The 17,387-nt window shown below is 43.9% G+C and overlaps 1 protein-coding gene across 1 annotated transcript; it reads right to left on the reverse strand.

The window, feature by feature from the left end:
• Window positions 1–25: 25 nt before the first annotated feature.
• LOC119121079 (frizzled-3-like) lies at window positions 26–17,161 on the reverse strand. Its single transcript, XM_037248481.1, has 11 exons — window positions 17,037–17,161; window positions 15,186–15,978; window positions 4,780–4,976; window positions 4,410–4,712; window positions 4,172–4,334; window positions 3,649–3,948; window positions 3,211–3,462; window positions 1,979–2,127; window positions 1,776–1,890; window positions 1,496–1,650; window positions 26–1,411 (listed from the first exon to the last, which is right to left on the reverse strand). The coding sequence occupies exons 2-11, from the start codon at window positions 15,498–15,500 to the stop codon at window positions 1,225–1,227; spliced, it is 2,136 nt and encodes a 711-aa protein (XP_037104376.1). The 5' UTR covers window positions 15,501–15,978; window positions 17,037–17,161; the 3' UTR covers window positions 26–1,224.
• Between the last annotated feature and the right edge of the window lie 226 nt (window positions 17,162–17,387).

A 17,387-nucleotide genomic window follows, 5' to 3' on the forward strand; every position in this document is an offset into this window, starting at 1 on the left:
GTAATAAATCACAAGTATGAAAGTCTTAAAGTCCATAAAAAAGTTTATTAGACTGCTTGCAAAAGTAGTTAAAGCAGTTGCAAACTGCAAATAAATTAAAACACAAACAGAATTGAGGTTTTTCATTTTTTTACAATATCAAAGTGAATGCCCACCACATTTGCACACATCACTTGCATCACAATATGACATCTGAAAAACAAATGTTTCAGTACCTCACAGCCTCGGATAAATGCAGTTAGGGCTCAGAGAAGAGTTTTTGCTTTTTTTAGTTCATCTGTCCATGTCAGTTAAGTTGTGCTTACTAACAACTTTCAGCGAGACGTCTCATTGCCAAGGTCTGTAAAAACACAGAGGCTTGTTGCAAGTCTTAAACAAGACCAGTGAGAGAGCATTTACAGGCAGGAGAGGCAGAAGGCAAATTTGTTACTGATGAGGATGGAGAATGTTTGTAGTACAAAGTGTGTCGTGTGTGTGTGTTACGTGAAGGGGAAAAAGAGGTTTTTGATAGGAGCACAAAATGCGGATCACACAGGCGAGGTAGGATCACATGGGGGGGGAAAAAAAAAAAAAAAAGAGTCATATTTACATCATGTCGTGAGTCAGACGGGCAAAAGAAACCGACTTCAGCAACTTCAATAATTCAAAGTGTAGTAGTGAAAGCTGTCAACTGCTTGCTCCGTTTTACTGGTGTTAAAAGAAAAGCTTTGTTGCCATATTAACCGTTATATTGGGCTATCTATTTTAAGAGAAAAGAATTAAGATAATTGAGACAATTTGGTTTCCTCCGCTAAGGTATCGGATCGGGACTCGCTCGCGTATCGGCAGATTGTCACAATTAAGTGAATTGGACTTAGGACATCCCTAATTTAGATGGACCTGTATTATTTACTAAGCAGCTGCCTCAGTGCAAAAATCAATCAATCTGATTAATAAAACTCAACAGTTTGAATCTTGTCCACTCCTACACATCCTGTACAGTACAAAAATAGGTGAAGTAACACACAATGAGGTCCACAGGTTCACATTAGGTCCAAGTACAAATGAAGTTTGCCAACAATCAAGTCTGGTACGAGACTTGTTTTTAATGTCATTAAGAAATTAGTGGACAAGCTATTTAGGATTGTTAACAGCAAGAATGTGTGTGTGTGTGTGTGTGTGTGTGTGTGTGTGTAAATCCAGTCTCAACATGTAAAAAGCCTCTTTCACCCTACTTTGAAGTTGTTAGGCGATGGTGCCGTCATTGTCGGCGACTTGACCCTCACTGGCCGTCGATCCGTGAGTAATGAGAGTGGGCGGGGCCTCGGTCACGTCCCTCAGGCTTCCGTGCGTGGATAGCGGGTGGTCGAGGCGTGGCGTGCTGCCGTGGAAACTGCGCTGCTCCACGCCTCTGTAGACCACCGCGTCGCTCCTGGAATGACAGAAGACAGGAGAGCAGTGACGTCACCGGCCGCTTCTATTGCGGCGGCGGACGGCTTCCCGTTTTTGGGCGTACCTATCGTCGCGAGCGCGTCGCAGGCTGCCGTGGTAGCTGACTTTGCTGTGGACGCTGCCGGCTTTGCTCCTGGTGGACGCGGGCTGGGCGGGGTGGCTTTCGAGGGGCTCGTCCAGGTCAGCCAGGTGAGTGGAGGAGGCGTGAGTGGAAGTACCCTAAAAGAGGAGGACAACAATTTGAAAATTTGTCACCATCATACCCCACTGATGAGCCTTAGATTGATATGTACAGTATGGTATTGGTTAAATAAAAAAAAAAAAAAAAAAAAAAAAAAAAAAACCTGAGTGGACGTTCCTCTGGACTTCCTGATGATGGGGGTGTTGGGTTCGCGCAGCAATGACTGGGCCAAGTCGGGCTGCTCTTGTAGCACCTGGCGAGATTCATTCACCCCACTACTGCATGGGGACATTTGGAAGGGTCTTAATATTAGAGATCATAAGCATACAATTCAAAACGGAGGCGCAAACAAGTAGCCCGGCTTACTCTTTGCGTCTGCGGCCATGCAGGAAGCCGGCCCACTCAAAGCAGGTCTTCTTGCTGGCCACCCAGAAAGCAGAGGGGATTCCCACCACTAACATCATCAAGTATTTTATGAGGAACAAGGCCACGGACGGTTGACTGGCCTGCTTCACCTGAGGAGAGAATAAAACAGAGGCCGGGTTGACAATTTAGAAAGAAATAATAGATGCCAAACTTCATCACTGACAATTGTGGACGATTGGAGAGAAGCGCTTCTTGACTCTTTGCAGCCGACACCAGGGGGCAGTATGTTAATTGGTCAACTCATTTGTTTTGTGAAGTTGGATGGAGTCAGATGGAGTAGTCAAATCAAAATTACAAAAAATTCGTATGAAAAAGAAGGAAGGGAGAAACTGGGCGTGCTTTACGCTGCAGGACAATTATATTCCCACATTTCGGTGCAAATTAGTTAATTATGTTAATTGTTAGTAAACTCAACCCTCTACATGCATAAGCAAAAAGTAAATTATAAAAAGTCTACATTTTTCTTTGATACTTCATTTTAAAGGAGGGAAAAAGCTCAGACTTTTGTTAATCATTGCCATTAGAAAAAAAGGAAACTAACTTAATGAAATGATCCCAAAGCAAACATACCACATTCAGACACTTATTGGCAACACCGTGAGATGAAGATCCAGTGACGCGTAAAAACATTGCAATCCCAGCACGTGCGTAACATAAGCACTTGCACCTGCCGCCACCCTTTTCCAATTACCGTGTCCGTCACAAACTGGCTGACACATCACTTCCTGAAAATAATTAGCGCTTGGCGAAGCTCATATCTGCTAACTAGTGGGCGGAAACGAGGTGAAAGTTTGGCATGGATGCTTGACGTCTTCGTACTGATTCCGTTTTGAAAGCCAGTCGCGTCTAAATACACCACTCTTCATAACAACACAAAGACCTTTTAGAGTTGGGGAAGCAGAGCATGACTGAGCAAGCCCAGAGCAAATGCAGCAAGTGTGTGAGTGGGAGTAGAGGAGGATGACGACGATGATGATGAGGAAGAAGAACCAGTGTGGGAACCAGAGGACACACTGAAAGACAAGAGTCAAAGAAAGACAACACACACTGCCGCTGTTGTTGTGAACTTTGGGCTTGAGCGCATTACCCGGTCTAGTGATGCATATTGTCCACTCCTTAAATACCTGCTCATTCAACAGAACACACATGCGCGCGCACAAACAGTCACCCACCTTGTACGGGCACGGGATGTGATAGCGGCGGCAGTTCTCCTCCATCCAGGTGGTCTCCCACACGCCGCGGTAGGCGTGCTCGTACACGTAGCAGCCGATCACGGTCAGCAAGGGCACCAGGTAGAGCACGGAGAAAACCCCCATTCGGATCATGAACTTGACGAGTTTGGTCTGGTTCTCTTTCTCCAGGGGGATCTCCATGCGCACGCGGTTCAGCGCCACGATGCCCACTAAGAGAAGAGAGATGCCCACCTGGCGAGGCGGAGAGAGAAATAAATGGAGGCAGGCCAAAAGTCAAGCATACGCTCGGCCATTTGCCGACCTATCATATTGCTTCACGTATCATTTCGTCCACCCACTAATCTTTTATGACTCTCACCCACTCTCTCATCCTCCCACACACAGACACACACTCATTCATCTCCCGAGCGTACTCACCGCCACGTTGAGGCAGAGCGGTGCCAAAACAAACCACCGCAGGGCGTCTATGTCATAGAGCCCTACGAAGCACACGCCGCTGATTCCGTCGCCTTCGATTTTGTTCAGGGCCAAAAGGGCGACGGTGAGGGCCCCCGGAAGCCCCCAGGCCACAGCGTGGAAGAGGAGCGCTTTCTTTTCGATGGCCTCGCTGCCCCATTTAGGCACGGCTGCCAGGAACCACGTGATCGTTAGGATGACCCACCACAAACTGCCAGCCATGGTGAAGAAGTAGAGGATCATGAAAAACAAGGTGCACGCCTGCAGGATGGGGGAAGGGAAAAACATCAATCGATCAGACCTGAAGAGATCCACAACCGTGGGACTCTTACTATTTGATTCCTACCTTTTTAAATCCACGATTAGTATCATGAGAAATGATCTTTTTTCTTCGCTATGTCATTGTGATTCAAAAATCCTCCACCACTACTCGGGTATTGCTCTATGAAAATCCAAAGAAGAGGAAATGGCCGAGCACGCTCACCTTATTGTGCGAGCCCTGCGTTATAGTTGAAGCTTTGAACTGCGCGTGGTTGACGGAGTTGCACGCCACAGTGTCCTCCAACACGAAGCCCAAAAAGAACACCAGCGACACCATCACGTAACACACAGCGTAGAAGATAATAGGCCGCTCCGGGTACCTGAACCTAATGAGGACAGGGGGAGAAAAAAAAAAAAGATAAATGATGTCAAATTAAGAAAGAACGTGTTATCCTACCCACCTGGTGACATCGATGAGAAAAGTAAGGAAAGTGAACAAGGTTGCAGACAGACAGACAATGGAGGTGACCCCGATGAAGTATCGCGTGAAGGTCACTTCCTGTTGGCTGAAGTACATGGAAGGACAGGGAGCGGAGCAGTCTTTCCTGCCCATGAACGAGTAACCCAGCTCCGGTTCCATCTTTAGCTCTCTGGGGCACCAGAAGCCGTAATCCCGCTGGACGCTCATGGGCGATCGGTCGGTGGGCTCGGAGCCTTTCTGCAGGTCCTCTCGGCGAGGGTACGGCTCGTCACAGTCGGGAAACCTGCAGGTGGGCAAGGCAGACAGATCCAGCATGTTTTTTGGGATGACGTTATTTTTGTTTTAATAACCTGCTGCACTCCATGTCATCTGGCCAGGTGAGTCCAAATATGTCCATTAGTCTCTGACAGTCGTCCTTGGCCCGCCAGCAGAGGGCACGGCACGGCAGGGACACCTGTCCGTACACGACGCACACTGGGGCGTAGAGGGCGCACAGGAACATCCTCAGGTCAGGGCTGCACACCAGGTTTACCACCGGATGGAAAGGCTGTGACGCAGAGACAAAGATGTCACGCACAGGTATGTGCACCCAAGCTTGCATAAAGCACAAACAGGTCTGAATACATTGGTTCTGCAAATGAAACAGGCTGAAGTGTGATCAGACTTAGTATTCTATTTACATTTAGAAGCTCATGAAAAATGTAGAGCAGCACGCCGATAAGCAAACATCTTTATGATGCAGCAAAGGCAGACGGCGCTTGGGGGAGATCGTTGATTGCAGTGGCTTGGACAAACAGCAGCTGCCTTCAGACGACTTTGGCTTCTATTGGCTTGCGACGAGGACCTGACGGAATTTTTTTCAGGCTGATGCCGATATGCAGCAGAAGCAATTTCTGATAACCGATTACTTGGCCGATTAATTTAAAAACAATACAGACTTATTTTTTGGTCTGGTAATTTATATGAATTACAGGCTAAATAAATAAATAAATAAATAAATGAATGTTGTATGGGAGAGGGGTGCGGGGATGTTATCTTTACATCGTGTCATGTGTTATTGTGTGTGTGTAAAAAAAAAGCAAAATCCTGAAAAAATAAAAAATCTGACGATTTTTGCCAAATTTAAAGGACCTAAAAGCAATAGCTCGCCATTGATCGGTCAGGCCCGACATGGAACTGTGAGCGAGATCAATTTGAGGTTGCGTTCAAGGTGCCATGAATCGGTGAACAAAACAGAACGCCTGCTGGGATGCAACACTGCTGTGTGTATAAAGTATATTTGATAAAAACAGTGCACTTCCATTGACCGACAACAAAAGCGCCCGCCCGCGCTTCCAGGGTACAAGTGCGCTCGTGCAAAGACTCATCCATGTGTGATTGTGAACGTCTTTTGTGCGTGTTTGTTTGCGCACTCAGGCTTTGTGTGTATGTTTTGATCGTTCTCAATTGCCGTGTTCCAGATCTGCACATGTTCCACCAGTAAATGGGTGCAGCGGTGCGTGATCGGCGTGACATAGTTTTTGGGCTCATGCAACACGACTGCGTGTGGGCACGACTGCGCTCATCTTCACTTAATAATTTACACGTCTGCAATCCTTGAGCATGTACACGACGTGTTGTAGGAACATACGGAACCTTAAGCGCACGAGTTTTCAGACAAGGTTGAATTGGACAAGATTTCAATGCAATACAACATATGACATCTATGAGGTCTGTACTTTGCTCAGGCAAGAACAAGTTGGAAACGTTCAAAACAGTACACACTTGTGAAAATCAACTCAACTGTTAATTTTTGTTTCCTAGCATATGATGCAAATTATTTTCACTGAGATGTATCCAAGCCCGTCTGTCCGTGTATGTCGACGTTGGGCCTCAGGCAACACTTAACGGCTCGTACATCAGTGCGTTTTACTGGCTGAAGGGAGAGGACCTTTGTTCATCTCTGCTCATCTTAACTCAAGCAGTGACAATGTGTGTGACTTCCATTTTGTGTGTCCTCATTCTGCCCGTTTTGTATCACGGCTCTCGAAACGGGATTGCAGTCTGTCGGGCCGTGTTGTGCGGCCTCCAAGTGCGCAAGGATTGCGTGCATACACAGGTCAATGCTTGAAGCGGAAAGTGGAAGCAATTTGGGGTGGGGCTCCACTAAAAAATGAATTGTCAGACATTTTGACGCAAGCTGCTGATGGAAGAACCGAGAATGTAAAAGACATAAAATCCCTTAAACGTAGCCTGAGGGAGAGTACGTGATGAAAAGATGAGGAAGGGGATAGCGAGAAAAGGATCACATAAATCTATTCCGGCAGCCTCCTTTGATCCAAGCTTCTAAACTGCTTGTCTGTTTCTGCCCTCCCGTATCAAAGTGCGAACATGACTGAAATTAAACTGGAACTCAAAATGGGCCTCTATTTTATGTTCGTGTCAATATTTTGGATCAATTTAGTGTTTCCTATTAGAAGTACGACACAAGGAGGTGAAAGATGAATACATTTGCATATTTATTAGGTTCTAGCCGACGAGCTGTCCAACAGTATTTTTAGTAGCACTTGACTGGACAATGAACATTAGTCGCTTACCACTTAGTCACTGCTCCATTAAATCAAAGAGGTACGTATAATAATAATGTTATCAGTAAAACCAAGAGCGATACGTCATTTCCTAATTTTGTGCTTGTATCAGACGGTGAATTATAGATAAAGCTAATCAATGAATTAGGAAGAATAAAGCAATAGAAACAAAGTGTGTGTGTGTGTGTGTGGGTGGGTGAGGGGCAAGTGTGAGCGTTTAGAATGAGAAGCAGTTTTTTTTTTTTGACACAGAGCAAAATGAGAAAAAGCCCCTGACTGCTTCAATTCCTGTTCAATGGAAGGATTACGTTCCTTTTTCTTTACTCCTGCGCTCCACAATATTCAGGGGGAGGAACCCGCAGAGGAAGGAAAAAAACAACCTAAAAATGAAAAGAAAGAAAGCCAGGGAATGACATGGGCACATAATTAAAAGTCGAATAGCGAAATCCAGGGGAGAGATGCCAGTTAAGTGATTAGAAGTGCAGTGAAAAAAATGCCAGCAGCTATTTTCCGCTAACACAAACACACTGCTTTATTTTCCCCGCTTGTCAATATTTTGAAGCACCTTCTACTAACATCATCTCCACGGCAGCGAGAAGAGGAATGCTGTATAGACTCAAAACAAGAGATCTTATGAGTTGTTTCACATTTATGTACTTGAACAGTTTGTTCAGCCCGAGGGACTATTATTGGGACTAAGTGCGCGATGAGGAGTTGTTGTCGAAAATTCAATCTGTCAGCACAGTACAAACGCAAGCACACAAGTCAAGTGTAAAAAAGAAAAGAAACGACGAAGGAGGGATCAGGGAGAAGGGCCGAGTGACAAAACAGGCAAAAAAAAGGAAACTAAAGTGGGCTGGGGAAGAAAAGTGGTGGTTTCCCAGTGGATTAGGGAGTCAAATGGATTGGAAAAGGTGTTCAGAGTGTGAGAATGATATACACACACATTTTCTAAAAGCTGCCGGCAGCTTGGTGGTGCGGCCAAATCAAGAAGACAGACGATTGGTTTGAAGCCCTCAAAGAAACAAATCCTGATTTGGCAGCAAAATAAAAATGTCTATCTGATCATTTTATCTGCGGAGAAGAAGCTTCAGTTTTTGCTCAAGTGTTTATGTTGTGCATTTGTCCATGTTAAGAGCCATTGATTGAATTTTGTGAAGAGCCATTTAAACGTTAGTTTGGGGAATTTGAAATGTAAACCCTTAAAGGCACATATTCAAATGACTAAATGCAAAGTGCATATTTTGGAGGAGAATGTGAGCTTTTTGCTGCTAAACCTCAGCAGAGACCATCTGGACCCCCCCCCCCCCTTTTTTTTTTTTAAACAAGTCAGGGACTCACACTGAGTGGGGCGAGAAATCTGTCAGTGGGGCCCTGCGGCCCGGCCCAAATGGTCTCAGAACACACCTCACTTTGCATCGCTGCATCATTCTGGATGACGGTTCACTTGCTTTTAGCGCCTTGGCACTCCTTTTGGGAGGGATTCAAAAAAACTTGGCTTCACCTCACTTTTCCCCAACATTTCAGATATTTTTCTTCTTACCTAACAATTTTGCACATCGTTAACGTATCAGTGCATGACAATTATGACAGACTGAATTATTCCATTTGACGTGTAACAATTGCGGCCTCTTGGGTCTACCGCAATATTTATCTAGGCCTCACGTGGTTAATCAGGGACTAAAAATTACAAGATACTCAAAGTTGCCTTCTCAATGACTGTCTGTAGACACGATGCCGACTGAGAACAGACAAACTGAGGCTGTCGGGATTCTTGCCGCACTAATCACTGAAAAGAGAGTTAGCAAAGAAGCAGCCTCCTCTCGCACTGTCTGCTTTTCATTCATTTGTTCCCTTATCCGTGTCTATCCAGCCTTCAGTAAGGGGGACCGGACAAAGCTGATAATGGCATTCCCCCTCACGTTCATTTTCCCTCCTCCTCCTCTGGTACCATCTTTTTTCTCTCTCTCTTTATTCATCTCGTCTTTTGCTTGCCTCCCATTTACCCCTGCAATTATTCTAGCTCGGCACTTATCCACGTCCTTCACATGTCTCTTTCATTAACTTTGCCTCTCTGTTTGGTGGAATTACAAATATTGCTTTAAGGTCTTTATGTAGCAGGCTCAATCATTTTGTATGGCGGCAAATGTCACATTGGTGGAAATGACATTGCAGGTCTTCCAACTTGTATTCTTACTGTTTACATCAACTGAAATTGTTCAAATTATGACTCTGGTTCCCCTCATGTGAGCATTTCATTTCATTTGGGCATGCAGTCATTATCCGCTTCCTTTCCGCTCCCCTCCCTGCATGTGTGCCTTCTTCCATTCCTGCCCTTCCTTCTCTGCCTATTTAACTGCCATGGCAACAGGTGATGTGGCAGCTCCAGCAGGCCCTTGTGTCTTGGAGGATAAGGGGGGGAAGGACGAACATGCGCACAGCCCCGAAGATGTAGTAGAGCAGTGACGTTGAAAATGGAGATGAATGTGTTAGCGCCCACGCACATCCCGCCACAATACAAGTTGCCTCAGTGAGCCCATCTGCTGATAAATCGACATTTTGTCTTTGGGAGAGGAAGACAGAAAGTGTTGAGTGGCATTACCAGTTGGACTAATTTTTTTGCTAACATTTATTTGGAAATCCAATCATTTGATTATTTTGTAAAGCTGGCTTGTATTAAGGGCTGTTGTTGCAGACTTTTTTTTTTTTTTTTTTTAAAAACAATATTCAGTTCCTTTTAGATATTGATTTTGAGCGTGTGACTATTACTATACTATGGAGGAAATATTTTAGGGGTGGTATGATCTTAAAATATTTTTTTCATAAAAATCCAATTTCCAATTGAAATGGATGTGATGAAAACAAATGATAATTTTCGTACCCTCCCTTGTGGAATTTTGTTTATTTCTTCTGACCACAAAAAGCTTTCAAACTTAGTTTTTTTGCAAGCATCAATTTTCATTTTTGTCATACTGAAAACAATGTAAAAATATTTCCGCTCAAAAAAAAAAGTCCAAGATTAAATAGCGCGGCTCCAGGGAAGTATTATGGAGCACGTCCCAAGATGCAGAACTCAATTCCAGTTGCCTTTTGTTGGCTGACTGGTTTTGTGTGAGAAAATGACAGAGTGGATGCTAGTTTGAGTCTGGGCTTACCTGTAAGGGTTAAACATCTCTCACCAGTGCACCCACTGGCACGCATGCACAGCCACACTCACAGTTATTTTCCAGTCCGGGTCACGGGTTCAGAATAAGTCCATAAGACATGGATAAGCTATATTTATGTGTTTAACCAAAGCTGAACATTGCAGGACTGCACTTACAGTAGATTCAAGCAGACAACAGCACAGAAGCCATTAAGGATCAAAGCATACAGATTTTGCTCCAAAATATGATAACTGGTCATCATAATAAGTGTATAATGAGCACAACCAGTAACAGTGGCAGCAAGGCACTCAATTTAAAGAATTTATTCCAATGTAATTGGATTCAAATAACAGTTATGTTTTATGGAGGAACGGCTATTAAATCGGAATGATAGGAATTTCCCAATCCCTCAGGGAAACTATGCACATTTATAAATGTAACATGAGATACTGGCTAGTTGAAATTGTTGGTATCCTCTTGCGCAAGGTATGTGTCAGAGTAATGCTTGTACGTACAGTATGCGAGATTCCAGAAAGTCCACACACACATTGCAAAGCAGTAATTGACAGCGACCCGGCGAGCGGCGGAACGGTGTTCCAGCCGTGAAAAAGCTCAACAATGCGTCCCTAAATCTCGCTTAACTTGCCATTGTGGAGCCGGATAAGCGGCAGTGGCAGCTATGCCGATGGGAACAGTCTGCCAAAAAAGCAGCACCAGGCAGCGCCTTTGTTCCACGCATAAATAAATGATTGCTTCATTTGGGCTGGCAGCTTCAATAGACTCTGTGAGAATGAGCATGATAATCAAGAGTTCAACGGGAATAAACAGGAACATTTAAACGAGATGAGGACCTGTCTGTCCCTGCCTCGGTGAATAGCACGCCTCTTCAGATGTACCCGGCGCGCACACACACCACAAGAAAACGACTCACACTTTTTTTTCTCCAGCTCGATTCTTTGGCACACAATGGGATAAAAGACACACCAGACCACACTTCAGCACAACAAGTCGTGAACTCTCTCACACAAGCTCTCTGTCTATTGCGGGGACCTCGTGGCCCCGGGGTGGCCCTTCTTAAGCCCAGCAAGTTGGATTTTGAAGGACAGGCTCCACGCTGGGGGAAAGACAAACAGCGGAGACAGTAGGCCTTGGAAAAACTTTACACAACCTGTCACTCTGCCACCGTTTTCTCCTTAAATTCACTTTCGGGTCCAACGTTGTCCTTTTCCCCTTACAAATCTTTTCAGACTTTTGTAATACTTCAACAACGGACGCTTTTCTATTCAGCGACAGCGCACACTCACAGAATACCTTAGTTTGTGCTATAAACCGGAAATAAATATTTGATTTTCTAAATTGCTCAAAGTATTACTTTGAGAAAAATCTGATCCCTTGAGCTCTTTTGTCTTACGTAGGCGGAGTTAATGGTCATGGGTGGTCCTGTGGGATCAGAAAAGCACTGAAGTGTCTTTTAACACTCATTTACTGCACAACTAACCCCTTGTCAATCATCTATTTGTATCTTTTTTATATATACATATAGTTAGGTAGTTATATATTATAGTTGGGTTGAGAACTGTCAATTTAAAGTGCAATGCAACGAGCACCTGCTCAGTTCAATTGTCCTAATGGGGCATCATATTCTTTCAAACCACATTAGCATGCCATTATTGTCAAATGGATACTTGTGCATAATGGAAGCAGAAACCACCTCAAGGAAAGGATGTCTGTCTGCAGAGGCATACAATGAGGTGTCAAGATTGGATTTCTATTAAAAAATGAAACTTGGGAGAACATAATTTCTTAGTATGTGTCAGTATTTCCGAGTGCTAACAAGTTCTCGTATAAAGACAGGATAAAGACCTTTTGTTAAAGCTCCATTAGAGTGACCTAACAACTACGACATGAAAGTAGGGAATTAGTTTCATAATGTATGCTCAGAAAGGACTGCATTTTACTTTCATTCACAGCTACTCCGCTATCCATGTTGCACCAAACCAAAGTGCAGGACAAACCCAATGCATTTGATAACAACCACCAAATAAAAGGTTAAAAGCAGCTACCCTAATTAAGCATTGTTTGTAAAATCAAAAATCATTTTTTATATTTATGGTAAAAATAAAAACACCAGTATGTAGAAGCTTTTTGTTTCATCATACTTTTGGGGTGGCGACAAAAAAATATTTCAATTTAAGAAATAATCCAAATATCACAGACTACCCATGAAACACTACTTTCTGCACGAATCAGACAAAACTAAATGAAACACAATCCATCTAAATCTCCAGCGTACAAAGTACACGGCCTTGTAATATTGTCCCAACCTACGGCCCATCTACTGGGGACCATAAAATACCATGGCAGATGGACGGATTGACCGTGGTGACGTCTTCCCAAAGACAGAATTTCCCCATTTGCACAGCCAGCCGCCATTACAGAGGCACTTAGCTTAAAGTCTCTCACACCCTTTAGCTCAGGTTTTAAGACTATTGTGGCAGATTGGCTGGTAAAAATCAATGTCGTCATTGTGGAAGTGAGCAAGAGATTAGCAGCTAGTTAGCAGTAGTGAAGGACGGCAGCTGGCACCATTAACCTCCCCGCCTCTCACACTTACACACACGCACACAGGAAATACAGTTAGGTCGTCAGTGAATCACAAAAGCGCTGCTCTGCAAAACAAGTTGCATGAATGCTAAATGATCTATTTCAACACTGTAAGGATTTAATATGTATTGTTTACAATTCATGCACTGAATAGTTGTGGTGAAATTATTGGACATTATCGAAACATGGTAGGAGAATAACGTGACATACTGTTATTTTTACCAGGAGGTGAACGTACAAGCATGGCACGGCGGCACAAAAATAATCCATCATCGCATCCACAAAGTGACTGCCATCAGTCGCCTCAATTCCGAAAAAAAAAAAAAAAATGACTTTGCGAATCAGGCTCTTAAATTCCTTGCCATTTTTACCACATGAATTCACGACAATACATAGTGACAAAGCATTGTCCTGCAGTTGTTTACGCACACGCTGTAGTTCAACAAAACAGGAGTCCAATAACACAAGGTCACCGCAAATCAAAATCAAGTCGAGCCAAACCATTCTGAGCCATGTTAAATGGGTGTTTGTTAACACAACACATTAGCTGTTGTGTTGCTCGGATTGGCGTTACTGAATTTCTCCCAGTAGGACTACTCGAGCCTCTGGTCTGAACAGAGGAATGCTCGCAGGGTTCAAGTTCCGCCTCGGCCATTTCCAGAGCGCCGTCTTTCTATGGCTGGAGGGCCACGCAGAGTGTCTGTTACAAAGATACGTCGTCTCGTCATGTGGGTCAAAGGGAGTTCATTAACAGATGCTCCTCACAGACTTCAGTCAGCCATGTTTGGACATGCCATTGGGGAATTAGCCAGGCTGTGTTAATTTACTGAGTGAAGTCTTTGACAAAGTGAACAAACAACGCATGAAATACAGCAGTACGCAATACCGAGGACTCCAGATTGAGTGACCTCCTCAACCTCAACTGAAGCCAGCAGGACCAACATGAAGACTCGAACACTAATACAGTCTCTAGTCTCAAAAGATTTTTTTTTTTTTTTTTTTGTAAACAAATCCTTCCTGCACAAACAGTCATTAGTCACTATTAATCAGCCACACCTCCATCTACACCTTTCGTCTCCGGGGACTAACAAAGAAATAAGAAAAGGGGGCGTAATATGATATCGATGGATCGTGCGTCTATGATTGCACGCAGAGTCTCAGCTCTCACAACACCAAACATTTGGTTAGTTACGTGACCGTCCTCAATGCAAGAAGAACCATTAGTTTTTGGTGACTGCACGCATTCATCCGTGTGTGTCTCCGGCGAGGGTAACATGTAGCTGGAAGACACAAGCGTAACATGACGAGGGCAGATCAGATGCTCTTAACGCTTTGATATCCAATGCCTGACTACAAGTACCTGTACAGCGTGTGCACCTTCCATGTATCCTGTTGCAGACATTGTGCTAACTGTTTCAGTGTGGGGAAACATGCTAAAACGCAATCTGGTAGCAAAGGGTCTTATTTGAAAAGCCATTTTTTAAAATTTGAGTATACGTGGGTATTCTTAACCAACGAAGCGTTATGGAATTTTTTTCTTGGCATGAACCTTCAATGTGAACATTTTTTTTTTTCCAGACATAAACAAATTTGTAATCATTTTAAATATGCTTTTTAATATCTGCAATTGCAGTCTCCAAAATTAAGTTGTCATAAAAAAGATGGCCTACACTGTTTATCCACAATTTGTAGTTGAATTTAGTCCAGGTTAAAAAGCATTTACCTTATTGTCTAAATGAAGTCAAGTGATCCGAATTCATTTTTTTTAATTATTATTATTATTTCATTTTTTAATGTGATAAGAAATGAAAACCAGTGATAACATTTCATGAGTAATTTGGGCAATTATTCATGATACTTTATATGTGCACACATTTTTAAGAATACACAATTCCTACTAAATTTGGACGATTTGTCCAGACAGACACACTTCTTTGCAGGACTGTGTGCAACATATATTTTCTAATGCTACTGTTGTAGTCAGCAATGTAACAACGATCTGTACGGATAAATCCTCAGCCTTTTCTGGCTGTGCAAAGCATCTTTGTTTTCTCTATGTATGAATGGTGGCTGATTTAATAACATTTTCAGAGGACATTACAATGCTTCATGACACAGATCAATACAGAGATGAAAACCAAACACGGCCGTTCCGGGCGAACCCACCAATTTGTCGACTATGAATTGGTTGTGGCTGCATTGTTGAGTCGACCCCCCCCCCCACACACACTCTCCCAAACACATGCGTAATCACATTTGAGCTCTTGAGCTCTTTTGTTTCCCTTTCGCAGGTGCGTAACCCGACAACGTGCAACATTGCAAGCTGTTGCTTTACAGTTTTCAACAAACCTGCTCATATGCTGTAATTACACCCGCCGCCCCCCGAATACCCTGCGGCGGCTATCCAATTTCACACAAGCATACAATGCACGTACGTACCTCCATGGCGAGCGCGGCTGTCTGCTGGTCGTAGTGGTTGAGCAAGTTGGGCATGAAGGTGGCGTTGTAAGGCAGATCCTGGCACATTCGCAGTTTGATGGGCTCACAGCTGAACTCATTGTGGCTCTCGATGACCTCCATGTGTATGGTCCCCGCCGGAGGAGCCACGAATAAGAGGAGCAGGAAAAGTGGGATAGGGAAACGGGGAAAACAGGCAGTCTGTCTGCAGGACATGGGTGACGTCTTGTGGTCTGGGATACATTCTTTTTGAAATGATTCCTGCATCGTTATACAGCAGAGAGGCCAGACTATCATCAACTATCGCCTTGAGCGTCGCTGATAATTGGTTTAAGGCTTCTTCGCATTGGAGGCAACCAAGTCCACACTCGGTGGGGATTTAAAAAGCAGAATCCCACCTCTTAATAAGAGGCACATTATGGAGGAAGATGGAGGCCCCACTGATTGGCGCACCAAGACAAAGCAGCAGGAAAGAAGCCGCCTCTTGTTCTTCACTATTTACTTTCCAGCCTTCAGACTGCGCCGACGCTTGCTACTGGCTTGCAGAGCATCTTGCGGCATTCTCCACCTCCTGGTTTATTCCATGGTGACAGCGAGGGAGAGAAAACAGCTCCTCAGGGTTCTCAGTGCCTCTTTTGTCTGGTCACCCTCGCCTCCAGCAAAACCTCAACAAAACACACAAGGCCGTGATATCCATTGCTTCCTCCTCCTCCACCTTGGAATTATTTTTCTCTATCTTCAAGGTCTCTCGCATTCTGGCTTCTTCAAGCAGGTTCTGCAGGTTTAGAAGCGCGCACACACATGCACACACAATTAGAGGAAGGCTCAATGATCAAACAAGCTGAATGGGCTTTGTGTCAGGTTGCAGTGTCCTTGTCAATATCAGGGCTGAACAAGTAATCAAATTCAAATCGACATTGCAATGTAGAAGAATGCAATTTTTAAATGACAAAGGCTGCAATCGGGGAAAAAAAATCTTCATGTATATAGGATTCATATTTATGTATATTGCATTTATTCTAAAATTGGTGCTTGAGTGCAGTCCATGTGCTTTTATAACATTGTTTCATAAAACATGAAAAGATAAAGGGATAAAGTATGGCTCTGTTTGCATTATTGTTGAAGCCCAATTTATGGACTCATTGATTTACGTTATGTTTGTGACTGCAGAATATATCGAAAATATAGTCATCGTGAAATGGGATGCATCATAATTTATTGAATGGTTAAAAAAAATCATGGGAAGAGGAACGTGCAAAAAATAATCACTTATTAAACCGTAATGAGATTTTTTGCCCCCAAATCAATAATATACAAACACCGATTTAGAACACAAAATGAAATCTAGCAGGTTTCGTGTAATTCCCTTCACAGGCTTTCATGTTTGAGGTTGGCCAGGCGACACTACGGCTCGCTTTGAAACATTTAATTTTTAATTTTAGCAATGCCATAATTCTGCAACGCTTACCGTGTTGTTAATTAGAGGGCACCAGCGCCAAGCAGGCTTCCGTAGACCTTCATGCGCGAACCAACTTGTCCAGATAGTTAGCTACCTTTATGCTAATGACAAGAACACCTTTGCAAAAGCGCTACCCGTCCTGCTCGTACCTACGCTAACATTCAATCGCTCAACGTGACTTGTTCGAAAAGGCGAACGATCGCACTCGGTTCCTGGATGGTTTGACGAGCCATGCACGCTCTCCGTGTGCAAGCACATCAATCATAAGAGGGTGGCTGTCGCGTGAACGTGTCATCGTCGCGCATAAAACCATTTCAAAAGGCGTTTGCGAAGTCAAAGTTGACGGAAATAAATTGATACCAGACGCACTTTACCTGGCAATGGCGGGGTTAAGAAAGCGGTCCGGGTGTTCCAGTGAATCTGTTCACTGCGGCGCTCCAGTCGTTGTCCGCCGCTGTTTGCCTGCCTGGCTGCAGCGCGTGCAGCGAGTGCGCGCAATCAACGTGTGCGCGCACGCCCCCCACTGTAGTGGACACAAGCCGAGAGGTCGACTGGACTAATAGGTTTTTGCGCATCATTCGTTGATGACTATTTTGTTTAATCAATATTCAGTATGGTGGAGTGTTACAGTGGCAGACCGTCAGGGTCAGCAAAGACTAAAGGCTAAAAGAAAAAAGTTACAACCTAAAATCTAATATTTGTTGCATCTCCAAGAGTCTATATGC

Source organism: Syngnathus acus, chromosome 3, assembly GCF_901709675.1.
Source record: "Syngnathus acus chromosome 3, fSynAcu1.2, whole genome shotgun sequence".
Classification (NCBI taxonomy): Eukaryota; Metazoa; Chordata; class Actinopteri; order Syngnathiformes; family Syngnathidae; genus Syngnathus; species Syngnathus acus.

What these genes read in the sequence shown, in the direction of transcription:
- LOC119121079 (XM_037248481.1), bottom strand. Translation starts at nt 15,500, where the DNA reads ATGATAGTCTGGCCTCTCTGCTGTATAACGATGCAGGAATCATTTCAA. An exon ending in CAGCCGCGCTCGCCATGGAG is followed by an intron (nt 4,977 to 15,185) that starts GTACGTACGTGC and finishes TCTGCGTCACAG; the next exon opens with CCTTTCCATCCGGTGGTAAA. An exon ending in CATGGCCGCAGACGCAAAGA is followed by an intron (nt 1,891 to 1,978) that starts GTAAGCCGGGCT and finishes GTCCCCATGCAG; the next exon opens with TAGTGGGGTGAATGAATCTC.